The sequence below is a fragment of the Kogia breviceps genome, chromosome 2 (assembly GCF_026419965.1).
Source record: "Kogia breviceps isolate mKogBre1 chromosome 2, mKogBre1 haplotype 1, whole genome shotgun sequence".
NCBI classification, from domain to species: domain Eukaryota; kingdom Metazoa; phylum Chordata; class Mammalia; order Artiodactyla; family Physeteridae; genus Kogia; species Kogia breviceps.
In genome coordinates, this window is record NC_081311.1 from 47,112,626 (window position 1) to 47,138,018 (window position 25,393).

The 25,393-nt window shown below is 55.1% G+C and overlaps 1 protein-coding gene across 5 annotated transcripts in view; it reads left to right on the forward strand.

Moving 5' to 3' along the window:
• The first annotated feature begins 691 nt into the window (after positions 1-691).
• Positions 692-25,393, forward strand: part of OGDHL (oxoglutarate dehydrogenase L) — a 30,702-nt gene continuing 6,000 nt past the window's right edge. Inside the window, exons 1-21 of one of the 5 annotated variants that reach the window (XM_059051915.2) lie at positions 692-857; positions 3,091-3,166; positions 4,365-4,569; positions 6,356-6,526; positions 10,427-10,529; positions 10,959-11,074; positions 11,221-11,375; positions 12,082-12,228; positions 13,961-14,051; positions 16,504-16,683; positions 16,828-16,956; positions 17,830-18,009; positions 18,285-18,437; positions 19,006-19,108; positions 19,646-19,774; positions 20,835-20,985; positions 22,045-22,172; positions 23,133-23,311; positions 24,738-24,809; positions 24,922-25,047; positions 25,140-25,212. In XM_059051915.2, coding sequence (XP_058907898.1) covers positions 4,366-4,569; positions 6,356-6,526; positions 10,427-10,529; positions 10,959-11,074; positions 11,221-11,375; positions 12,082-12,228; positions 13,961-14,051; positions 16,504-16,683; positions 16,828-16,956; positions 17,830-18,009; positions 18,285-18,437; positions 19,006-19,108; positions 19,646-19,774; positions 20,835-20,985; positions 22,045-22,172; positions 23,133-23,311; positions 24,738-24,809; positions 24,922-25,047; positions 25,140-25,212 — 2,590 coding nt within the window. In that variant the 5' untranslated portion in view covers positions 692-857; positions 3,091-3,166; position 4,365. Of the gene's footprint in view, positions 858-1,021; positions 1,110-1,390; positions 3,167-4,364; positions 4,570-6,355; positions 6,527-10,426; positions 10,530-10,958; positions 11,075-11,220; positions 11,376-12,081; positions 12,229-13,960; positions 14,052-16,503; positions 16,684-16,827; positions 16,957-17,829; positions 18,010-18,284; positions 18,438-19,005; positions 19,109-19,645; positions 19,775-20,834; positions 20,986-22,044; positions 22,173-23,132; positions 23,312-24,737; positions 24,810-24,921; positions 25,048-25,139; positions 25,213-25,393 lie in introns of those variants that run through there. The other 4 variants (XR_010838905.1, XM_067025189.1, XM_067025190.1 and 1 more) reach the window with 4 other exon arrangements.

Below are 25,393 nucleotides of genomic sequence, written 5' to 3' on the forward strand. Positions count from 1 at the left end.
TGAGATACAAATCATCGATAAGCAGAGAAATGTGGATTAAAACAATGATATGACATTGCATCTGTTATTCTGGCAAAAATTTTATGACCAGACACTGCCAAGAGTTGGCTGGGATATGAAGATTTAAAAATTCTCTTGCACTGTTTATGGGAATGCAGAATCAAGAAGCGATGTAACACTGCTGAGTCAAGTTAAGTATACACAAACCCATGACCCAGCAATTCAGCACCCTGTTATATATTCCAGAAAAATTTCCACATAGGTTCTTAAGGGACTGTACAGGAAGGTGTTCATTGCAGCAACAAGGAGGTAAAGGCAGCCTAGGTCTCCATAATTTGGACAATGAATGGGTAAAATGTGTATCAGGTTTTGTGAATAGCACTTAATATGCATTATCTCATCTTTTCTTCAAAATAGCCCTAAGACTGAGACTTTTAATAGTATCTGTAAAACTGTTTACCGTCTGTAAAATGGAAACTATCCTTCCATACACACAAACGGCCGCTTTTTTCTGGTTCACTCTCCTTAGTGTTTGGACGAGGACCCCGGGGTTCAGGGGCTCAGCAGTGTGCCAGGTTTCCCAGACAGACGTTCTGCAGAATCTTCACTCTTCCAGGCCCGGGAGCCCTCCTCCCCGGGCCTCCAGCACCGCGGACAGCGCCAACGGGGCAGGGCTGGGCGGGGCGTCCTCAGAGACGTCACTGCGCTCGGAGTCTCCCCGGCGCGCGGTCTCAGGCTGCCGGCGCCGCCATGTCACGTGACCCAGATAATTGTTACAGCTAGTCGCGCACCAACTGCTCGCCTCCCCTGACCTGCAGCCTCTGGACCTCACTGCCCCGCCGACCCCCACTGGCCCGGTGAGCGCGGCAGCCCCTCCCTTCCGGGTCCCTGCGCCTCCTCCTCTCCCGATGTGTCGCAGGAGGCCCTTCTGCTGCAGTCTCCTGGGTCCCAGGGCGCCGCAGCCCGCAGCCCTAAGCCGGCCCCGGGAGGTGGGAGGGGGAGTGAGCGTGACCTTGGCTCCACCTTTGTTTGGCCGAGGCGTCCCCAAGGACCCTCAGCCCTTCGCGCGCATCCGACCCTGCGAGTGCAGTTCCTGTGAAGTGTTTTGCGTAAGGGATCGAAGCTTTTAACGGTGGGGTTTCAGGCATCAGCGTGGGTTCTCCAGCGCAAAGACTACAGACTGTCCACGCCTTTCGTGGCCTGGGGAGGGGCCTGTTGCTCTTCGCCTTCTCAAGGAGCCCTGGTTGCGGAGGGCAGCGCTGGGGATGGGGATGGTCTAGCGTTATGTGCTTGATGGGACAGGCAGGCAGCTTCGAAGTCTCAGGACCTCGTAGTGGGGGCAGGGGGCAGGGCCTTTGTAGACGCTTTTAACCGCGGTTTCCGCTCACAGATGGGGAGACTGAGGCCCTGAGGGAGGCAAGACTGACCTGAGGTGGCAGCCAGCCTGGGAAGTGCTTCTCCTTCCCCCAGGGAAATGTGGGGGGATGGGGTGACCCTGAGGTCCCAGCAGGGTGCCATGATGCCCCTCCACCATGGGCCCTAATCCATCCCTCCATCCCCTGCCCATATATCCTGGAGCATATTGGAACAGGCCCCTTTTACCTTTGTGCTTTTCCCACCTCTGGCCTTTAGCTCAGGCCCTCCATCTCTGCCAAGGAAATAAGCACACCCCCTGGCTACCCTGCTTCCTACCTCGGAGTCTGCTTCCGTGACCGCCTCTTGGGTTCAGTAAACTAGAGGTGGAGTTAATTCCTGAGAAAATCCCACCCAGTTCCCAGAACGTGGGGCCATCGTAGCCCTGCAGGAGCGTGAGTCCAGGCTCTGCTGCCCAACTTCAAGGTCTTGGAGTCTCTACAGTGGGCGTATTGCAGAGCAGCCCAGATAGGGCCTTGCGTGTGGGAGGCTTAGTGGCCAGGGATGTCTGTTGTCGTTACGCTTCTGAGGGTGGCGGTGGGGATGATACTGACTTTATCCCTAGAGAGGAGGCCACCAAGAGCTGCCCAGAGCAACCTGCCTGTTAGTTCATGGGGTTCTGGGCTGGTCAGGGGGTGTGCACAGTACCTGACACTAACTCTTCCCTTTCACCTGTGTGGGCAGGACCTGTCAGGGCAGGCTTGGGCTTTGGTTCCAGGTACTGAGGTTGGCTCTGTCTCCAGCCTTCTAGGGCTCCTGAGTCCTCAGGCCCTGCTGGGATTGGGGCAGGGGTGGCTGGCTGACTGTCCTTCTGTCAGGCCGGTTGAAGGCCACAGCGGTGTCCAGCGGCTGCCCAGATTATTCAGTGTTTGTGAAACACAGTGTTCCTGCACCAGGCCAGGCTGGACACAGCCAGGCTTGTCACTACCCCCGGAACCATCCCATTCCCCTGCGGGGGTGAGTGCCAGCAGAGAGAGCAGCTCTGGCTGCAGACATTGGAAGGAGCATTGACATTAAGAGAAATCTGTGTTTACATCATGAGTCTGCAGTAAGGAGGGCACAGGCTCCAGAACCACAGAGCCCTACGACTCACCAGCTTAGCCTCTCTGTGCCTCAATTTCCCTATTTGTAAAATGGGGCTAGTCCAAGTGCCCACCTCTTGAGATTGTTGGGAGGCTTAGAAGAGCACAGTGCCTGCCCCCGAATCAGTGCTGACTAATTGTGCTCTTATTTTTATTCCCTCAATGGTTGATCTTGGTGTCGGGTTTTCTTTGCCTTAGGATGGGGATGTTAGAGTTTCCCCATTGGGTTGTTTAGATTCTTCTCACATTCCAGGCCAGTAGCTCCTGGGCCCTATGGCCATCTGGGCCAGGGCAGCAACCCTGTATTTGCCCAGGTCTCAGCGACCATCAGAGGGAGAGCAGGGGTTGGGACCCCGGCCCTCTGACCCCAGAACTCAGGCCTTGAGTCCCCACCCAGCACCTGGAGAGGTGCCACTCCAGGAAGAGCCAGCCCCTAGCAGCCCTCAGTAGGGCCTGGTGTCACTGGCTGACGGGACATGCAGCTGAGCGTGTGGATAGGAAGCTTGGGGCACTTGAGACTCAGGTTCCAGCCGAACCCACCTCCTTCCTCCCTGCAGTGCAGTGTCTTTTTGCTTTTTAATTTTCCTCTGTTCAGACTTGGCTGCTGGTCGCCCCGAGGAGCCCACTCTGCCTCTCGCTCGAGGAGACCGCCTCCCCACCCTTTGCCTCATGTAAGTTTGGAGGGGACGAGGGAGCAGGTGGGCTAGGAGGGCTGCGCCAGGCCCTGCCTTGGGGCCTGACCCCTTGTAGAAGAGAAAGTCAAGCCAGCTGGTTCTGGTGACTTGTTTGAGCTGGGGCGGGGTGTGTGTCCTGTGAGCTGGGCACATCTGGCCCCAGGAGCATTGACTAGGGCCAGGCCCAGGCAGAAAGGCACACTTTCTGGGACTGAGTTATGCAAGGGGAAGCAGGCCCTCCTGCCTGCATGGCCCCTGGTGGGGTTGCCCTGGTGCTGCACCCTACTCACAGGCTGGGATTCTCTGGGCAGAAGGGTGTTAGCAAGTGTTCAGGGGGAGCTGTCTGTGTCCAGGCAATGCTGGGGAAGAGGAGGGGGCTCTGCTTACAGTCATGTTGGGGGGTGATGTAGAGGAACAGAGGTTCTAAGAGGAGCCTCTTATCCGAGAACCTCTGTCTTCTGGGGGGAGGAGGAAGCCCCCCTCCCACCTCCCGATATGTACACATGGACTCCTGAAAGCCCGTTGTTCGAGCATTTTCCCTGGGAAAGAGCAGGTGAGATTGCGGGGGTGAGATGAGCTCCAGGTTCTTTTTCCTCTCCATCCTGAGTGGGCTTCCAGCCTGTATGTAACCCCTGAGCTGTTAGCTGTCCTGAGTGTAAGCTCTGGGCAGGGTATGGGAGCCAAAGAAGACAGCTGCAGCTGGGAGCTTGGCTGGGCAAGGCGCCTGCCTCTGGTCTGCCCTCCACTGTCCCTCAGTGCCCTTCCCTTCTCTGAGCCTCAGTCGTCCCCAGTGTGAAGTGGGGCCATTGAGGCCCGTGTCATTGGCCTTCTGGCCTGGGAGGACATGCTGGGCCTATACTGTAGTCAGGGGATGTCACTGGTCCCTTTTGGTCACAATGACTAGAGACCCAGCAGTGCCATGGGCCTCGAGATAGTGCAGCTCAGCCAGACCCATTGCTTCCGGCCTTTTCCTGACCGGGCATGGAGCACCCAGTCCCTGGAGGACTCTGCTGCCTGATTTCCAGGGTGTTCAGGAGGCCTGGCTGACTGTCCTTCTCACCTCTGTCTCGTCACTGCCTAGCCCAGGGCTACCTGCCCAGTAGGCCCAGCAAATGCCATATGAGTGGATGAGTGGCTGCCAGAGCCTCCTTTCATCCCAGTCCTGTGGTTTATGTCTCTCGTTGCCTGTGTCCAGAATGAGTCAGCTGAGGCTGCTGCCATCCTGGCTTGGGGCACAGGCCTCGAGGTTCCTGGCCACACATGGCACCCAAAGGTTCAGCTGGTACAGCAGGTCGTCTGGGCCACCGGCCACCTTCCCAAGCAGCAAAGTTGGAGGCGGCTCCAGTTACATGGAGGAGATGTACTTCGCCTGGTTGGAAAACCCTCAGAGTGTCCATAAGGTTGGCACCCCAACCCTGCCCTCTGTGTAGGAGAGAAGGTCCTGGGGCTGGGCTGTGGCAAGGGGAGTGGGGAGGTCACACAGTGCCTGCTGTGTGACCCCGGGCAGGTTTCTTTGTCTCTCAGGTCCTCCATCATCTTTGTGAAAGCGCTTGGTCCTCATATTGGGTGAGGAAAGTCCACTGTTGTCCTGTTGCTGGACCAGCCAGTGGATGGTGATCTGGCTTGAGAAGCCCTGATAATGCCCTGCTCAGTCACACCTGGTCTGAGACCTGTCCCTGCCCCCTTTGTCATGCAGTGCCATCTCCAGATGGCCTCTTGTTATATAGTTAGGAGCATAAGTGTTTACATATATAGTAAGCTGATAAAATAAGTACCCACTGATGGTTAAAAAAAAAAAAAAAGTCAAAATCAGATGCCAGGACAAAAGTGAAAAGCATAGCTGCTCTCTCTCCTTCACTCACATGCCTCAGAGGAAAGTAATATGTTCACATGATCCAAAAACGAAAAGTATTAAGTTCTACAGTGAAAAGCCTTCCTCCCATTCCATCCTGTATCTGCTCAGCTCCTACCTGTCTGTTCCCCAGTCTATTCTTAATTTCTTCTGTATCCATTCAGATAAACCTATTGCAAACATAACTCTGGATTCTCCCCGTTTACACAAAAAGTAACATGTAACATCCACTGTTTTGCCCCAGGCTTTTTTCACTCAGCATACATCTCTAAGATTTCCATGTCAGTACCTCAAGAGCCTCATTTTTCTTTTTCCCAGCTATATAGTATTCTACTGTTCAGATGGATGTCCTACATCCATCCCCAGGGACAGGCCTCTGGCTCATTTCCAGTCTTTGGCTGTCATGATTGGTGCTGTACTGCATCATCTTGTACATTCATCATCCTGCACGTGTGCAGCTAACTGTGGGATAAATTCCCCAAAGTGGAATTGTTGGGTTAGAGGGCATCTGTGTACATAATTTTGATGGGTGTTGCCAAATTGCTTTCCACAGGGCTTGTACCACCTTCTTCTCCCACCAGAACTGTATGAGAGGGCATAGAGGAAAGCACTTTTGTATGTGTTCTACTAGAATGTGGAGGTGCTGGTGCATGTGCCCATCTGCTTTTTGTTTCTGCACGAATAGTAGCAAAGCATACATCCTTTTCTGCTGTGTTCACTTTACAACATATCTTGGCAATATTCCACATCCACAATAATAAATGCGTCTTTTTTTAAAAAAAGACTACATAATTTTCCAGAATCTAAATTTACCATCATTTATTTAACCAGTTTCCTATTGACCACTGCTTAGATTGTTTTTATGTTGTCATTTTTATAAACTGTCCTGCAGGGAACATCCTTGTACCTGTAGGCACACCTGTCCAAGTACATCTGCAGAATAAATTGCTGGCAGTGGAATTGCTGGTTCAAAAGATACATGCATTGGAAATGTTGAGGGCCTGCCTGCCCTTACCCTCCACAGAGCTGCCTCCAACCCACAGTGTGTGACGGCATGTTTCGCCTATGGATAGAAGCCCTTTTCTTGCCTAAAGCCCCTTGATCGCAGCTTACAACCTCCCCCACCTACTACCAAGCTGGGTCCTGGAGAGATCCAGAATTTGGGTGGGGGCCCTGGGCTGATTGAGAAGGGTATTGTCGGCAGGGTTCTGGGAGGGCCCTGAGAGCTATGGTGATGAAGGAAGACTGATGTCCCCTAGGGCCCCAGCCTGGGCCACCCCCCCACTACTCCTAGGCCCTAACCTGGCTGTTTTCTTGCTTCTGCCCCTGCCCAGTCCTGGGACAGCTTCTTCCGGAAAGCTGGTGAGGAAGCCTCTTATGGCCTGGCTCAGCCCCGGTCCCTTTCTGTTGTCCCTGAGAGCAGGCCAGCAGTGTTGAGCCGGACCAAGACCAGTAAGCTGGTGGAGGACCACCTGGCTGTGCAGTCTCTGATCCGGGCCTACCAGGTGAGCAGCTGGGAGGGTACAGGCTCCTGGGGTGTGGCCAGGTGTTGATGGCAAGAAGACTGGCTCAGTTCCAGTGTCACTTCAGAGAGCTTGGTGGCTCTGGCCCCTCCTGCTCTTTGTCACATTACCATTCACATCACTTACCACCCCCTGTATTTTCTGTGTAAAGTGCTTTGTTTGTGGTCTTTCTCATGGAGTGTTATCTGTCGCCTATACCACTCTGCCCCAGAACCTGGAGAAGTACTTGGTGAGTGATCAGTTTCAGTGAGTGTTGAATGAAAGGTGAGTAGATTGCCCTTGTTAATGTCTGTTTTCTCCTCTTGACTGAGCATTCCAAGAGGACAGGGGCTGATGTCCAGCAGGTGCTTAATTAGTGTTTGTGGAATGAATGAATAGTTCATTAAGCAGCTCTCCCCCATCAGCTGCTCTGTCCTGAAGACTTAGGCTCCACTCTGCTGGGTTCCCAGGCTGGGCCCTTGCTATGTCAGAGTCCTGAGATGTTTCCTATTCTTGGTCTTGAGGGAACAGGACTAATTGGAGGGCTGTTCTGGGTGTTCACTCCATAAAAATGTAATCATTTGGGATCTGTCTGGGAATCAGTGGCAGGAGGTATTTCATAAGAGAAACTTGTCTTGAAGACATGCAGAGGGAAGGGTAGGGGCATCCTGGGGTCCTTGGCAGAGACTCCATGAGAGGGTGCAGCAAGCCGCTGCAGGAACTCGGGGGAGAGGGAGGCCTTAACAAATGGAAATGGCACCTTGCCTCTGAATGACGCACTCTGTGTGGGATGGCAGCTGCATGTCCAGGTGTGCTGGGGCGGAAGAGGAAATGTGCACAGGACTGGGCTCCCTCACTGGCCTCAGGACTCATGGATCGTGGGCCACCTGCGAGTAAACAGCAGTGATTGTAATTATGTTTTTCTTGGCTGCCTGAAAGAGGCAAAAAGTGATCTGACTGTTGACTTTGAAAAAGGACAATGAACATAAAACTCTGTATGAAACACAGGGTAGCATTCAGTACGGCCTGAGGGCCTTATCTTCTAAGTACAGTACCAGCTCTGCAGCAGCTCTTTGTTCTTTCACTGGCCAAGACCAAAGCACTAGGGTCCTTCCAGCAGGATGGTCTCTGGATTCAGGAATGTTACTCCATACTTGCATGATAAAAATCTGCCTGGTAGTGAGCACCTACTGGGTGGGCTGTAGTCCCTCACAGCTCACTTGGGGGCTGAGCTCTGGTTTGACTCATCTGCACATAGTACTGAAAAAAAAAAAAAAAAAACCCAGGCTGCTTCTTATGCATGTTTTCAAGCATATAATAGGTAGAAGAATTATGTAGTGAATCCCCATCAATACAGGGCCAGTCTTGATTCATCTTACCCACCTCCGGCTCCACCCATAGGCCACTGATTATTTTGAAGCAAATCCCAGACTTTAAATCATTTCATTCATTGAACGTTTCAGCATGTATTTCCAGAGGTAAAGCCTCCTTTAAAAATATTCAAATATACCATGATAGTATTATCACACCTAAAAATAGTAATAATCCTTAATGTCATCAAATACCCAGTTGGTATTCATGTTTGCCTTTTTGTCCTAGGATTTCTTTTTACTGCTTGTTTGAATCAGGATCCAAATAAAGCCACAGGTTGTGATATGTTGACATGGCTTTTCAGTCTCTTGTACTCTACTCTGCGGGTTCCTCTCAGTTTCTTTTTGTGTTTCTTGCTCTGTGTGTGTGTGTGTGTGTGTGTGTGTGTGTGTGTGTGTGTGTGTGTGTGTGTGTGTGTGTGTGTGTGTAAGAAACCAGGTGGGGGCTTCCCTGGTGGCGCAGCGGTTGAGAGTCCGCCTGCCGATGCAGGGAACGCGGGTTCGTGCCCTGGTCTGGGAGGATCCCACATGCCGCGGAGCGGCTGGGCGGGTGAGCCATGGCTGCCGAGCCTGCGCGTCCGGAGCCTGTGCTCCGCAACGGGAGAGACCACAACAGTGAGAGGCCCGCGTACCGCAAAAAAAAAAAAAAAAAAAAAAAAAAAAAAAAAAAAGAAACCAGGTTGTTTGTCCTATAGCGTTTTCTCGAGTCTGGATTTTGCTGATTGCATCCTCATGGTGTCACTTCATCTGTCCCTTTGTCCCTTGTAATTTCTGTAAATTGGTAGTTAGATCTAGATGCTTGATCCAACATAGATTTGATTTTTTCTGTTGTTGCAAAATCAGCTTCCTGGTGGTGATGGGCACTTCATCAGTTAGTAGCTAAGGATAATTATTTCCTGGACACATTAAGTCATTGGGAGTGGTAAAAGTGGTGACATTCTAATTCTTTCTTTGTTTATTACCTGAAATACTTCTATCGTGAGAACCTTCCCTTTGTCAGCTCTGTTTATCCTGAGGTACAAATTGTATAGGGAGGGCAGGATCAGTGCTTGATTTTTCCTTTTGTTGATGGATTTTCAAAATTATGACCTGGTTTCCTAGCATCCTCCAAAGATGGCCAATAAAGGTTTTTCTTCTTTTTCATAGTATGATATGAATGCATGAATTTAAACATACTTAATGAGTTTCAGTCTGCTGTAGATATTATCCTTTTTGTTGCTCAAAATGTGTCCTTATTCCCAGCCCCAGTAGTGTTTGAGCACCCCTTTGCTATCTGGTAGGACAAGATGCTTTGAGCTCATCTCGCACATTTCTGTCCAGCCAGTTCTCCAGGGAGTGAGGGAGTATTTACTGCTATTGGTTTGGTCATGACTTCTGGGTTCTTTTGATGGTTAGAGCCAGGAAATATGTATTTTTTTAAAGATACCATACTTTATGGGTTTATACTGATGCTTTTATATACATCAAATGCAGGACTTAGTGTTTGTCCTTGACCTCATCAGTCTTATGTCACCATCTCCTTTTAAAGATGCCAAAACTAGAGGTTCTCAAAGACAGTGATGCAATGACTTACTTGATTTTCCCACAATCCACACATGACAGTCTGAGAATACAATTCTAGTAATACCACTGATGATTGGTACTATAAGTGAATTTATGATCTTTTTATTCCTGCAGTTCTGTTTGTCTTTGGGGAATATTCTGTTAGTCAGTTGGAATAGTTCCTCTCTATGTAGTTATGCCACCAAAGGGATGCATTAATTCATTTGTTTTGTTTTACTTTCAATTTTTAAAACTTAATTTTGTTTTATAGTGATACAAAATACTTATAAGATTCCAAAGTCAAATCATCAATGTAAGATATATTCTTAAAAGTCTAGCTTCTAGCCCTGCTGCTCTGCCCTATTTTGTCCTTTCCCCGTAGGTAATAATTTTCCTTATTTTATAGTTTTCTTATTTTATTGTATATTCTTCTAATGCATATGTTTATTTGTAGACATGCAAATATATACAGATATATGCAAATGCATATGTTTACTTTTCTCTTCCCTTTCTTAGATAATGGGTAGTTTACCACACACACTTTTCTGTAATTTGCTTTTTTTGCTTAGTAATATTTTGTGGAGATGACCTCATAGTAGCAGTTAGGAATTTTCCTCATTCCTTTTAGCAGCTCTGTAGTATCCCCTGTGTGGATTTCCCATATCCATTTGCCAGTTTCCTATTGATGGACATTTGGGAAGTTTTTAGAATTTTGCAATTACTAATAGTACCGTAGTAACTACTTTTGTATATGCATTCTTTCCTGTTTTTGAAAGCTGCATGTTGTACTTTTAAACAGAGTTGAGCTCCTGCCACCTTAGTGGCTATGGTGGGGTCTCCTAGGCAACTATGCAGTGGCTGGGTGCTGGAGATATGTGGAAACTTGAAATTCTGAAGGTGTACTTGAGGGGCCAGGGCCCAGAATCTCAATCTTGGTGAGGGTCTGTCCAGCTGCGTTCCAGCTCCGCCCCGACCTTTTCCCCTTCTCCAGATCCGTGGCCACCATGTGGCCCAGCTGGACCCCCTGGGCATTCTGGATGCAGACCTGGACTCCTTTGTGCCCTCAGACTTAATCACCACCATTGATAAATTGGGTGAGTCGGTACCCTTTCCTGTTGCCCTGGCGATGCCAGAGCCAGCTGGTGCCTGTGCCCAGTGAGGGGCTCTGAGCCTACAGTGCCTCTGGGTCTTGGGTTTCAGCAAGCAGACTGGGAAGCTTTCTTCTGACCCTTGCCCAGCTATGCATGGTGTCCCTGCAAGGGAGGTCTCCCCATCTTCCCTAGCTGGTGTGCCACGCTCAGCAAGCTTGAGACACCTATCCAGGCTCACTCTTATGGCGGCAAGCTAGGCTCTGACTTATGCCCTGTGCCCTGCAGACAGAGGGCCTTTGAGCTTTAGGCTAGACATGGCGGGAGGGTCCTGGGGGCACTGTTGGGAGGTCTGGGGTTACAGCTGGGCACCACCCGGGCCTGACCTCCCTCTCTCCTCTCTGCTGCCTGGGCTGTGCCATGTGTGCCTCCTAGCCTTCTACGACCTGCGGGAGGCTGACCTGGATAAGGAGTTCCAGCTGCCCACAACTACCTTTATTGGAGGCTCTGAAAACACCCTTTCTCTGCGGGAGATCATTCGGCGCCTGGAGGTGAGCACAGGCAGGTGTGTCGGGCACAGCTGATGAAGCTCTGTGGCGTGCAATGGAGGGAGGGAGGGCGCTGCCTTTTCTGTTCCAGATCCCAAGGCGGTCGGTCTTCTTCTTGGTTCCTCATGGAGTGCTCCCCTTTCCCCCAGAACACATACTGCCAGCACATCGGTCTGGAGTTCATGTTCATCAATGATGTAGAGCAGTGTCAGTGGATCCGGCAGAAGTTCGAGACCCCTGGCGTGATGCAGTTCTCCAGCGAGGAGAAGCGTACCCTGCTGGCCCGGCTGGTGCGCTCTATGAGGTCAGGCTCCCAGCACCACCCCAGGCAGCCTGAGTGGCTGGGGGGCCTGCTCCAGGGCTGTATGAAACATCCCAGGCCCTGGCTAAGAAACTAGGAGGGTGCCTGGTAAGGGAAGGCAGGGCTGGATGGTGCTCCAGGAGAACATGACACCGAACGAGGGTGGAAGTGGCAGAAAGATGTCCCTGTGTGGAGTGAGTGTAGCAGCGCCTTCCTGCAGGTGGGGCACTGCCCCTGAACTTCTCTGAAGCTGGGTCTGCCCAGGGCTGCAGGGGCCTGGAGGAGCCCCTGGCCCAGCTGCTAGGAGTAAAGTGGCTCCCTGAGCAGTGACGTGTGGGCTGGAATTTGAGTTGAGCCGTGAGTCATCTCTGGGGCATGATGAGAGAGCCCCAGGGCATGTGTGTGCTGGAGGGCAGTGGTCTGGGAGCAGGGGAATGGCTAGTTGGAGCAGTGTGACTGGAAGGGGAAGAGAGGGTGGTAACTGAGAATGGATGGAGCCAGAGGTCTGTTTAAGTTGGGAGGACCCTCAGCCTCCCCCCTGACCTATGCTCCTTGCTGGTAGGAGCATCATGGTGTCTGTGCCAGGTCCTGGACTGTGCAGAGATAGGTGACTTTGCAGCTTCCTGTGTCCTGGCATCCTGCTCCAAGCCCTCATGAACAGCCCCCAGGAGCCCAGCCTCTCCATCCCTCCCCATCTCTCCCCAAGCAGGTTTGAAGACTTCCTGGCCCGGAAGTGGTCCTCGGAGAAACGGTTTGGCCTGGAGGGCTGTGAGGTCATGATTCCTGCCCTCAAGACCATCATCGACAAATCCAGCGAGATGGGGATTGAGAATGTCATCTTGGGGATGCCACACAGGTGGGCCCTTCTCCTCCCTGCCTCAGCCTTGTTCATTCTCCTCCAGGCCCCGCAAGCTGAGGTGGATAGGAGGCTTTGAAAATCAGAGCAGGGGTGTTGGTGGGACCTGGGGATACAGGCAAAGTGGTCTAGAAAGTTATCAGAGTCCCTGGGCCCTGGGCTGCTCATCACAGAAAGCACGTGGCCAAAGCCACATGGAACCAGGCTCTCTCAAACTGAGTTTCTCTCTCACCATGTTGCTGTTGTCCTCAGGAGTATTGAGGTTACAGAAGAGGGGTATATCTTGCTACTTGAGGTTCCTGTGGACAAGGAGATGTGGAGGGGCACATCCCAGGGAAGTGAGGGCAGAGCCTGGGCAGGTGGCCTCAGGTCCGCATCCCCTGGTGGGAGGTCTCTGGAGGTGAGCCGAGGGTCTCTTTCCCCGGCTGTGAGCTGGCCACACATTTCCCTGTGGCTTTGATAAAGACTTGGAAGGCTGGTCTGGCCACTGGGCAGTTACCTCTGAGTTGGAGCCTGTGGGCTAATGAGGAATATGGCCAAGGTAGCCAGGGGTCCTGCTGAATGGGCTGGAAGAGGACGTGCTGAGCAGTCTGGCGGGGGCAAAGCCCCTGCATTTCCTGTGTCTGTTTCCAGCTGCTCACAGGTGGGCCAGCCCCGGACTGCATCAGCACCAGGGGCATCAGGATGCAGTGTGAGGAGGGTTCCCACCCTGTGGCTGGCCTCCCGGGAGCCCGAGCTTTGCCACACAGGCTCTGCACTCTGGGGGTCCCAGAAATGCCTAGTGTCTGGTCAGAGGGTCGTGCAGAGCTGGCCCCGTGGTCTGAGGAGGCAGGGGCACACGTGGCTTCAGTAGAACTGTGGGAGAGGATGGTGCTAGGCCGTCAGGCAGCTCTGGGACTGGGTGGTGGTGCTGGGCAGGCTCCTGGCCTGAGGAGGGCTCTGGAGCCAAGGGCTGCCCTTGGCCAGGCCTCCGTATTTGGGGAGGGGCCTTTGAAGCCGGAGGCTTTGCCCAGAGGGGCTGAGGGTTGTTCATATGGCTCTTGTGATCCCACAGCCCTGCCGCCGCAGAGCAGGAGAGGGGCCCGCTGGAAGAGCGCTCCCCTTCTGTCACTGGGCTGTGTGGGGCTGGAGGTCAGGGTGTGAGCAGGCCTGGGGCCGGCGTCCGCTGGTAGTCTATGGGGAGCGGGTTCGGAGTCATGTCCTGTGCCTCCATCAGGCTGGTGCCCACCCCTGAATACATTGCCCGCGATGGGAAGTTCAGGCTGGACTGGAGAATCCCTGGGCCTGGCTGCTTTCCTCCCCCCACCCCTCAGTCCTCACTCAGCTCCTCTGGACAGGTCCTCTGGTGACTCCTGATCTTAGGGGCAGTCCAGTCCCCTCTTCCCTATCCATATCACTGGGCTGGGGTGGGGAGCCATGTGTGAGAAGCTGTGATTCTTTAGCAGCTTGGGGTCAAGGTGCTGGGTTGGGCTCAGCTTTTGGTTGGGGAGAGGGGTGAGTAGACACTCTGCCATGAGGCTGGGTGGCTCCCTGCTCGGGAGGGCCTCCTGAGTCTGAGTTGTAGGGGGGGATGCCTGCCTGCCCACCCAGGGGGGCCGGCCAGCCAGACCGCTCACAGGCCTTGTAGATTGAGGCGGGATGAGAGGGCGGGGCCTTCCAGCCCCCATGCTAATTCTGATAGGTCCCAGGTGGGCAGGGAGCATGGTAAGAGCCCTGCCCCCTCTGGCTCCAGGGGCAGGCTGAATGTGCTGGCCAACGTCATCCGCAAGGACCTGGAGCAGATCTTCTGCCAGTTTGACCCCAAGCTGGAGGCGGCGGATGAGGTGGGTGCCAGGCCTAGGCCCCAGAGCCTCTGGAGAGCTGGGGATTTGGGAGGTGGACTGGAGAGGGCCTGGGCCAGGAGCTTGCAGGCTCAGACAGACCTTGAGGTGGACGGACATGCAGAAGAGTGGGAGAGAGGCTGGGGGTGTCTGTGTGAGGTCCCTAAGGTGTTTTGGAGCCAAGTGCTATGATCTCCAACAGCTGGGAGAGCCCTCGGGTAATCTGGGCTAACCTGCCTCTTTCCAACTAGGGAAACTGAGGCCCAGAGAGGTGTGCAGGGAAGTGCCTGAAGTTATTCAGTTCAGCTCATGTGGCCATACCTCTGTGCCCAGGGTCCTGTCTACCTGACCTGAAGGGCTGCCTCACTCACTTATTTGACCAGCACAGCGTTGGGAGGTCAGGACGGTTTCCTGTGCCCACCGATGAGCAGAGAGAACATTCTTCTGCCCTCACCCCCTTGCTGGCACGTATACGCGTCACGTATGCCTCACACCCCACGCCTCTGCCCATGCTGGGCCCTCAGCCAGATGGCCTTCCTCTCTTCTGCTCTCTGCCTCTTTCCCAGCCCTGCCCGTCTTCCCTTCTAGTGACTTTCCTTGTCCTCTAGGCAGCAATCCTGTCTCTCCCTCCTCTGTGCCTCCTTTCCCAGCAGATCCGTCTCTACTCTGGCCTTCTCCATCACGTGCGTGTGTGCGCGCATGTGTGTGTCTGTTTTCCCTTCCAGGCTGGTAGCAGGGTGATGGCAGGGACCTCATTCCCAAAGCCCCAGCACTCAGCACAGGTGCATGGTTTGTTAAAATGAACCACATTAAATGACTGCTCCAAAATCATCCAGCACATTAGGCCAGAGCAGGACTAGAATCCACATCTGCTGGCTCCCAATCCAGAATCTTCCCACCATCATATTCATTTTGCTCAAGCACCTTCATCTCTCTGAGCCTCAGTTTGCTCTTCTATAAAATGGGGATAAAAGTCCCTACCCCCACAATGGTTGTGAGGAATCAGAGACGACATGTGAGTAAACTGTAAAACCTGGCCAAAGGACACTTTAAACAAATTTACTTTTTTTTAATATAAAAAGAAATGTGAGCATCGTTTGAAGAAAAGGTTGCACAATGAGAGTGTTTCCCTTCTGAGACCCCTTTCCTGCTCCCCATAGGCTCTGCTGTGGTCAGTTTTTGTGTTAAAGTGTGTACTTCCAGAAATGTTCCATGCAGTGCAAACACATGTATGTGTCCAGTACAGCTTTATTTATAAAAAGCCAGGGGAGCAGCTCGTGATGCCACTGGCCACATTGCTGTTTTCACTTAACGAGCTGTCACCGTTTCAGAGCTGCACACAGAGCTCCCCGAGCTTCAAGTGCCCCTCTGGTTTCTGCTGTCTCCCGTCGATGAGCATTAGGTGGTGGAATGAGTGTCTTTGCGCACACGTGTGCGTGCAGTTTTAGATGGTGTCCGAGAAATGCAGTGGCTGGAGCTGAGGAGGTAGGACTGAATTGCCCTCCAGAGAGCTTGCAGACAGCAGCGAGCCCACACGCTGTGTGAGAGGGTCCCAGGCCCCCGGCTTCCCTTACTCTGTCCAACCTTTCCATCTTTGCCAATGTGATAGGTCCAAAAGTCACTGCATTTGAACATATTTCTCTGTTTTGAATCTGAGTGTCTTTTCACATGTTTAAGTCATGGGTGCCTTTTTCTGTAAATTACTTTTCCTGGCTTTTGCTCATTTTTCTATGGGATTTTGGGGCTTTATCTCACCAATTTGTAAAAGTGCCTTATGTATTGAAGGAGTTAGCCCTTTGCCTGCATTTGTCTGATAAATATTTTCCCAGCTTCATTTTTTTCCCCCTAATACTGTGCGTGGATCTTCTTCCCCCATGGCAAATATGTTAGATTTTAGCTGTCTTATCCTGTATGGCTTCTGAGGTTCGTACATTGTTTAGAAAGACTTTCCCTACTCCAAGATCATAAAGTATGTCATGTTTTCCCCTGACACTATGGCTTTGTCTGTTGTGTGTACATTTTGGTTACTTTGGTTTAAGGAGTTAGGTATGGGTCCTGCTCCAGTGTGTGCCCAGAGGCCTAGCCCATGGTCTCAATGCCAATTAAGAGCCGCCCTTCATTTCTGTGCCTTCACTGCTGCTGGCTGGCCCCTTCTTACAAGTGCCTTACCCCTCCCCGATCCTGCCATCATTAATGTGGAGAGGATGGTTGTTGATAATGTGGAGGGGCTCCAATAAGGGAGCCAAGGCCCTGGGAACCTGCCTACCTTTCTTAGGCCAGCCTGGAGGGCAAGAAGGGCATTGTGCTGGGTTTGGAGGAAGGATGCAGGTGTGAGTCAGGGACAAAATAGCCTTCCCAGGAAGCAGAATCCAGGGAATGTCCCAGCGCCACTGTAAGCTTGCATGTCTGGGATGGGGTAGGGGGAAGGTTCATCACAGGCCACCTCAACCTTCAGGGCTCCGGAGATGTCAAATATCACCTCGGCATGTACCATGAGAGGATCAACCGAGTCACAAACAGGAACATCACTCTGTCGCTCGTGGCCAACCCCTCCCACCTGGAAGCCGTGGACCCCGTGGTGCAGGGGAAGACGAAGGCAGAGCAGTTCTACCGTGGGGACGCTCAGGGCAAGAAGGTGAGCTTGCCTGGGCCCTGAGGTCCTGGGTTCTGAGGGATGAGCTCCGAGGGGTAGGCTCTGAATCTCTGAAGTCCAGGAGCAGGGCTGGGCTGCACGGGCTGGGGCATGGGGGCCCCTCCTGGCTTATATACTGCCCTGCAGGTCATGTCCATCCTGGTCCATGGGGACGCCGCCTTCGCTGGCCAAGGTGTGGTCTATGAGACCTTCCACCTGAGCGACCTGCCCTCTTACACCACCAACGGTACCGTGCACGTCGTCGTCAACAACCAGGTGAGGGCCTGGGCTGTGTGCTGGGCCCTGTCAGTGTCATCCATCCCTGAATCCAGGCAGCACTTTGAGGGAAGGAGTGAGGCATTCCTGGGTTTAACCCCCCTGCTCTGCTACTTACCAGAGTGTGACTTCAGGCAAGATGCCTGATCTCTCAGCCTCGGTTTCCTGGTCTGTGGAACGGGAAGGTGTGTACATCTGTCTGTCTTTGTCTCTGTGTCTCTCTGTCCTTCCCTCTGCAGCCACCCCATATATATGTGAGAAAGCAGTAAGGACAGAGGAAGATGGGTATAACCAGCACCTAGCACCGAGACTGGACATGTAACTAGATGCTGCCTTGAGTCCATGTGACCCAGGCAGTCTTAGAACACACCTCTCACAGCCTTTGCTTTTAAAAAACATAGCTGTGGTTAATAACAGCTCTTCTTCTGAGCCTGTAAAGCCCTGGGTTAACTACCTTATTCGCATATTAAGTCATTTAACCTTCACAGTATAACCCTGTGAGGTAGGAATTTAATGAGCCCTTTTAATCGATGAGGAAACAGGCTTTGGGAATTAAGTACCTGGCCCAAGGTTGTACAGTTAGTAACTGGTGAGACTGGGTTTTACTCCAACTTGCGCTCCCCACTCCCACTGTATAAAAATGATTGCGGGAGAAAGAGCAGGCACAATTCCCCTGGTGTTACTGCCGTCCCCGTGGGCCCCGCGGCTATGTCTGATTTTGAGGTCATCCCCTGTTACCCCATCATGTCCCCTGCACCTCCTGAGCACACCCGATGGACCTCGAGGCAAAGGCCCCCCTCCCCTGGCCCCCTGGCCCTCTGGCCTCCCAGGCGGCTGCTGCTGTCTAGCTCTCAGTGCCTCCTGCTTCTGCAGATTGGTTTCACCACGGACCCCCGGATGGCCCGCTCCTCACCATACCCCACCGACGTGGCCCGTGTGGTCAACGCGCCCATCTTCCATGTGAATGCAGATGACCCAGAGGCCGTGATATATGTGTGCAGTGTGGCTGCCGAGTGGAGGAACACCTTCAATAAAGACGTCGTGGTGGACCTGGTGGGTCTGGGGGACTGAGGTGGAGGTGCTCGGACTGTCCCTGCCGTGGCAAGTGCGCCGGGTCTGCAACATCTTTGCTAGTCGGGGCTGAGCGGCAGGTTTAGAGCCGCTGAGCACCATCTCTGCGGAGGCCTGGGGGTGGGGCATTTGGTGATGGGTCGTAGTGGGGGCTGGTGAGGCCTCACGGGATGTGGCCTTCCAGGTGTGCCCCAGTTGTGCAGTGACTGCGCCAGCCACACCGCCTGGGCGCGGGGACCCACCCTCTGTCCCTGCAGGTCTGTTACCGCCGGCGTGGCCACAATGAGATGGACGAGCCCATGTTCACGCAGCCGCTCATGTACAAGCAGATCCACAGGCAGGTGCCTGTGCTGAAGAAGTATGCAGACAAGCTCATTGCTGAGGGCACAGTGACCCTACAGGAATTCGAGGTGGGCCCCGTCAGCGCCTGGGATCAGCCTTGCTGGAGCCGAGACCCTGAGGCGGTTGCTGATGTCATCAGCCCAGTGCTGGGCTGGCGATTTATAGAAGTAGCCAATATGATCCTTGTCCCCAGTAGCCCCCAGTTATCAAGGGGGACAGAGGACCAAAGACATTTACAGCCTGGTGGGATGCAGTGAACACTGTGACGCATGGAAGCCCATCCTCAGGCCAGAGTCCAAGAAGGCTTCCTGTAGGAGGTAGCCCTGAGCCGGGTTTGTCCCCGTAGTTATCTGTGGATGTGCTTGCCCTCCTGCCTTCAGGGAGCTCTCATAGCAAGGACTGAGACTTTCCTGTGTTCCCCCAAGTCCCTTGCTGAGTGGAATCACCTGAACTCTTTCCAGGATCCCCCTGCACTCTGGGACTTTTATCTCTGGCCTTAAGGTCCCTGTGGACCAGTGGGCAGACAGTTCCTCTAGAACGTGGTGAGAGGGACCAGGGTTTATGAGTCTGAGTTGACTCAGCCTCTGGCTGCCCAGGGCATCGCTGCCTCAATCCAGGCCTTCACCCTGATTTCAGGAAGAAATCGCCAAATATGACCGGATCTGTGAGGAGGCATTTGGCAGGTCCAAGGATAAAAAGATCCTGCATATAAAGCACTGGCTGGACTCCCCCTGGCCTGGTGAGTGAGCAGCGTGTGGCTGAGAGTGATTTGCCTGGGCCCTGGGCTCTGGCACTGGGACCAGGACTGGAGTGATCCTGAATGAGGGAAGTTGCTGCCCAGCCCAGAGGCTGTGGGCTTTGTCCCTGAGACCCCTGAGGCTGTGTGGGGCTGATTCCTACAGGTGGGATAGGCGGGAGTAGAGGGAGACAGTGTCGCCCTCAGAACACATGTGATGAGCTGCTTCCTGGAAAGGGCTGGGTCAGGGAGGGTGGACAGCAAAGTGGAGTGGGCCCTGGGGGAGGGGTGCTCAGCGGGCCTCTCAGGGGCACAGCTAGATGGCTGTGACCCTGGGTCCAGGGAGGGGCCTCGCAGGTGCCGGAGGGGAGGATGTTAGGTGGGTGCTGTCAGCTGTCCCAGGTCCCCAGGATGGGCTCAGGGTTTGAGTGCCATTGGGGTTAAGGGAGAGGTGGGCCCCTGAGTCCTGGGGAGACAGCCCGGCCAGGGGAGCTGAGGCCCCACTGCCACCCACAAGTCACAGAGTCTCTGCCTTCTCAGGCTTCTTCACTGTGGACGGGGAGCCCAAGAGCATGACATGCCCAGCCACGGGTATTCCAGAGGACATGCTGACCCACATTGGTGAAGTGGCCAGCTCTGTGCCCCTGGAGGACTTTAAGATCCACACGGGTGAGGTTGCTGTGCAGGCTCCAGCATGGGCCGCTGTCCCAGACATCGTGCCCCAAGGGAGATGGCATCAGGAGTCAGGGAGGCCTGGCTCTCATCTTGACTTGGTCTTGGGTAGATCAGCGGAGCTCTCAGTGCCTCCTTTGTGCCCCATGAGGTGCCTGTGTTAACAGCTCCTCTCAGGGTGAGCATGTGGATGCCACGCTCCCAGCTGGGTGCTGGTGACCAGGCTTCTGTGGGACACCTTGTATTTTCCCAATGTCTTTGCTGGGGGCATCCCTGCATCAGGCAGAAGGAGAGCAGGGAAAGAAGGGCTTCCCATGGAGGGGGCAGTTGGGCCTAGAATGTTGGGCGGCAAGAGTGCTGGGCTGGGTGGATGACAGAGGGTGACCCTGGGCTAGTAGGTGGTCACTGGCTGCGCCTCTTGGCCACGATGGTGGCCATCGTGGCCTCTGCTCAGGCAGCCTGGAGGGCCCCCGCGATGGTAGTGGGGCCCCTGTGCACCCTCTGAGCAGCCTGTGGGCGTTCCAAAAGGATTCCTCCGCATGCGCGTGGAGGCCCAGGTGTCTTGGGGCACCAGCTCTGTGCAGTCACACGGGGTCTGTGTGGATGTAGGGCTGATGGGAGCCCAGTCTGGGCCAGGTGCCTGGGCTCAGATCCAAGCACCTTCATAGCTAAGTGATCGTGAGTAAATGACTTCCTTCTTCTGAGCCTGTCTTCTCATCTAGGGGTGGGGGAAGTTGGTACCTCTCCCGTGGGCTTGTGAGAAATGTCCCTGAATCAACGAATGCGGTGTATGCATGTGGCGGATGCTCGCCTATTGCTGCCTGCTCCTTCCTGCAGGGAGGGAGGCTGGTGGGGATGCGGGCTCAGGCCGGCCCGGTGTGTTGGCTGGAGTGGTGATGCTGGAGGAGGGGCCTCCTGCGTCTTGGCGGGGCCCTGCTCGGTGGGAGGGGTGTACACTGAGTATATACACACCCGGCCCAGGTCCCAGGGACTACGGCTGTGCCAGATGGGATGGCCAAGCCCCTGTGGCCCTCAGGCTGGCCCTCCCCTCCCGCAGGCCTCTCTCGCATCCTGCGGGGCCGTGAGGACATGACCAGGAAGAGGACAGTGGACTGGGCGCTGGCAGAGTACATGGCTTTTGGCTCCCTGCTCAAGGAAGGCATCCATGTGCGGCTCAGTGGGCAGGACGTGGAGAGGGGCACATTCAGGTGAGGGTGGGGGGGCTCTAGGTCCTAGGCCCTATGGGCATTAGCCTTGTGCCTGGGGGGAGCTGAGAGCTCAGCTGTGCTGGGGATCTCTCACAGTCAGCCCAGGGCCTCTAGAGTGGAATGGCCCTTCCTTCTCTTCCTAGACCTTGTCTGGGAAGCCAAGGAGGTGTTCTCAGGTAACTCCATCAGCACGCTAGCCACCACCCTTGGGCCAAGCTGTCTGAGGGCTGCTAGGCCTCCTCTCTGTCCCCACGGGGCCAGCGTGCAGAGCTGACTGCTTGGCCCAAGCTGTTGGTTGATGTCAAGCCTTGTGGTTATCTATGGTCCTCAAGATCCTTTGTTTCTCTTCTGTGAACTACTGTCAAGCCAGCTCCCCGCCACCATCTTGCTGGTTCACGGTTGGGTTTTGAGTCCAGATGAGGAACTTTACACTTGCCGGTTGTCCTCATTACATTTCCTCTGTTTGGGACCCCAGATGTTTGGGATCTCAACTCCGTCTCTGCCATGTTAGTGAGTCCTGGAGGTGTAGCTTCCAGTATTCGACAGGCCATCTTTCCCACGTCCCACTCCCTCATCACTGCTGGCCCTGCTCCAACCAGGGTACAGAGGGCCACTCCACTGCACCCTGAGTTGCATGTCAGTCCTCACAAGGCATTGGGTTTGGCCAGGGGGGTGGGCCCCTTATGCACAGGAATTCCTGCCTCCTGTAAACCTGGACAGGGCAGGTGAGGTGGGAAAGGGACTGGCAGGATGGGCAGGGAGATGGTGCCCCTGGGGTGTGGCCTCCTAGGGTCTCAGCCTCCACCCAGCATCTGGGAGGTCGGCAAGGCAGGTCTCATCGGATCCCTCCTTAGGTGAGAAGCTGAGCCTCTCATGCCTGTGCTCCAAGACCCCCAGGGCATGTGTGAGGGCACCAGTGGGAGGGGAGGCTGCCTGGAGGAGGGGCCAGATCGCTCTGGCTTTCCACGGCCTTCTTGGTGTTGCCATCCTGTGGGACTTTGCCTGGTGTCCTGCTCAGTCCGCCTGCCTCCCCTCCCTTCCTGGTGTGTGTCTCTGCAGTCACCGGCACCACGTTCTCCATGACCAGGAGGTTGACCGGAGGACGTGCGTCCCCATGAACCACCTCTGGCCTGACCAGGCCCCCTACACTGTGTGCAACAGCTCCCTCTCGGAGTACGGAGTTCTGGGTGGGTCAGAACTCTGCCTGCAGGTCGGGCGGGCCCTGAGATGCTTGGGGACCAGAGATGGTCTTGCACCTCAGGGTGTCTGTTTTTGTTGTTTTGACCATGGTCTGGGGCTGGGAGGGGCCGAAGAGGCTCAGAGGCCCCTGGGTGGACCTGAGTCCTCGGACAGCCCTGAGGGACAGTGGTTGGGCTGCCCCCACCTGAGGCCACATCAGAGATGAGGTCCTGTCCCATCTGGCCCCTCAGAGAGCCCAGATTGGCGGGGGGGCACTCTGACCTAGGTGGGAGCTCTGGATACCAGAGCCTGTCCCCAGGCAACAGTGGGACCAGACAGAAAACCCCATCAAGTCCACTGACTGCTGCTGCCACTGACCGGCCCTGAGCCTGGCCTGGCCACCTCCACGTTCCTGACCTCTGTCTTGCCCTCTGTGCCACCACACCCAGCAGCCCCGTCTCGAGGCCCCCTCCCTAGACTCTGGGCTCCCCAGACTGCCCCCCTGCACACTCCCTTGGCTTGACCTTTAGCTGGCCTGCTTCCTCCCTCCCTGCTTCTTCCCAGAAGCAGGAACCCACCCCCCCCACCCCGCACCGAGAGTGGCCACCGCTTCTGGGGAGCTGCCTCTGGGGCTATTCCTGCCCATTCCCCTCAGCAGCCCCACCATATTTGGGGGTCCCCTTGGCAGATGGGCCCTGCTGCCTCCCCAGGGTGTCTTTGGAGTTGACTCCTGGCTGAAGCTGGCTGTACGTGAGGTCAGGGCTGAGAGTGGCATCTCTGGGCGTGTTGTCGGCGGCCAGGAAGGGAGATCCTGGCCTTTGGGCGCCAAGGAGTCCCCGGGCGCTTCTGTCCTTTTGGGAGGGACGGGCGGGGCAGGCAGCACATGGGAGGAAGGGCTGGGTCTGGCCGGAGCCACCACCCCTTGGGGACCGTGTGTGACAGGCTCTGCCTCGGCGTCTCCCGTTTAGGCTTCGAGCTGGGCTACGCCATGGCCAGCCCCAACGCCCTGGTCCTCTGGGAGGCGCAGTTTGGTGACTTCCACAACACGGCCCAGTGCATCATCGACCAGTTCATCAGCACGGGCCAGGCCAAGTGGGTTCGGCACAATGGCGTCGTGCTGCTGCTGCCCCACGGCATGGAGGGCATGGTGAGGGCCGTGGGGCCGGGCCCTGGTCGGCCTGGGAGAGGGCGGCTAGACCCCTGGCCACTTGCAGAGTTGAGGGGGGGTATGTGCCTCCCAGTCCCCCGGAACCGCATGGGTCTGCAGTGTGGGGCCTGTCTGGGTCTGTGCACCGCTGCTGAAGTTGGTGATGCTATTGTTCTAGCAGTAGACGGAACAGACATGCCTGAGTGCCTGCTTTGTGCCGGGCTCTGTTTAAAACCTTCTCTGCGTGTTAACTCCTCCAGTCCTTACAACAACTTAAGGAGGTGGGACCTGTTCTCACTTTCCAGATGAGGAAACTGGGGCACAGAGAGGTGGAGTAGCTTGCCTAAGGTCGCACAGCTAGTAGCTGGAATTTGATCCTGTGTTGTCGGGGGAACCACATGTGGGGGAGAAGGAGGATGTGCAGGCCCTCGGGGAAGGGAGGAGCAGAGCATCAGGAGATGCCACCCTGGTGGGTGTGTAGCCTGACCAGGTGGAGCGTGGGCAGGGCTGTTGTGCTGGCTGCAGTGGACGGCCCCGAGGACCCACTCAGCTTGGACTGGTCATGTGGTCAGGGATTGATCAGTACTGCTCAGAGTCAGGTCTCCCTGTGCCGTGCACTTTACACGCCACATATAATCCCATGGTATCCTCACAGCTGGACCAGGCAGTCAGTTCTGTTCCCATTTCACATGCGAGGAGAGAAGGCCTGTGACTGCCCACGGTCTCCCAGCTGTAAAGGTGGCTGGCATCTCACTGGCTGGAGCTTGAGTCAGGCTGGTTGCAGAGGGTTGGGCTGGCCTGGCTGGTGCCTGTGGCCATGGGTCCTTGGGGCATCCCCACTAAGGGAGGAGCAGTTCACCCCTGTCCCACGGAGAGCCAGCTTGGAGGACAGTGAAGGGGTTCTTGCTGCTCTTATGGAGCAGAGCAGCCACGTGGGCAAGGGTAGGAGCAGGAGTCAGACCTGGGTTTGAATCTGTCCCTTTCTGGCTGAGTGACCTTGAGGTTGTTTCTTAATCTCTGTGTCCCTCGCCTTCTTCATCTCCATCACAGGGCTGCTTTCGCAAGATGAGAGAATAGTCTGTGTGGGGGCCGTAGAGCTGTGTCGGGCACACCACAGGCACATAGTAAACAGTCACTGCTCTAGGTCAGGACGTTCTAAAGAGAGAGCGTCTTGGCCTTTTTGCTTTTTCTTTCTGCCCCACATGTTCACACATGGTAGCTCTGGCCAGACCCTCATCTGAGGGTCCCTCCCTACTCTTGTCCCACATTCCTGGTGCTTTCCTGTGGTTGAGACCTCAGAGTGAGGGCATCTCCTCCAAGAAGCCCTTTAGACTCTCCCCCAAGCCCAGGGTCCCTGTCCTGTGTGACAGATCCCCAATCCCCCCCAAACTCTGGCCAGCCTGGGCCATCTGGCATTTGCTTCCAGGGCCCGGAGCACTCCTCAGCCAGGCCCGAGAGGTTCCTGCAGATGAGCAATGATGACTCGGACGCCTATCCCGTGAGTGTTGCCCGCCCTCCCCCAGGACAGGACTGCACGCAGCTGTGCCCAGCAAGGCCAGGGTGTGGATGCCACAGGCAGGCCACCTCCCAGCCGCATGCTGCCCCTCCAGGCGTTCACCCAGGACTTCGAGGTGAGGCAGCTCTACGACTGCAACTGGATAGTGGTCAACTGCTCCACGCCGGCCAGCTACTTCCACGTGCTGCGCCGCCAGATCCTGCTGCCCTTCCGCAAGCCGGTGAGCCACCCACCCTGGCCATCACCCTGACCGTACAGGGTACCCTGGCCAAGCAGGGGCGGCTGGCAGCCAGGCATGTGTTTCCCTTCCAGCTGATCATCTTCACACCCAAATCTCTGCTGAGGCACCCAGAGGCCAAGTCCAGCTTTGACCAAATGGTTTCTGGTATGTGCCTGGGCGTGTCGGGGAGGCGGCTGATGGGGGGCCTGGTGCCCCATGTGTGGCCTCTGCTCCCAGGACTCTTCCGTTCTTGCCTCTGTCTGCGGCTCTGTTGGCCCTGCAGCAGCTTCTGGCACGATCCCCGCCAGCTGGGTTGGGAGGTTGGTGCAGCAGCCAGATGGCTGAA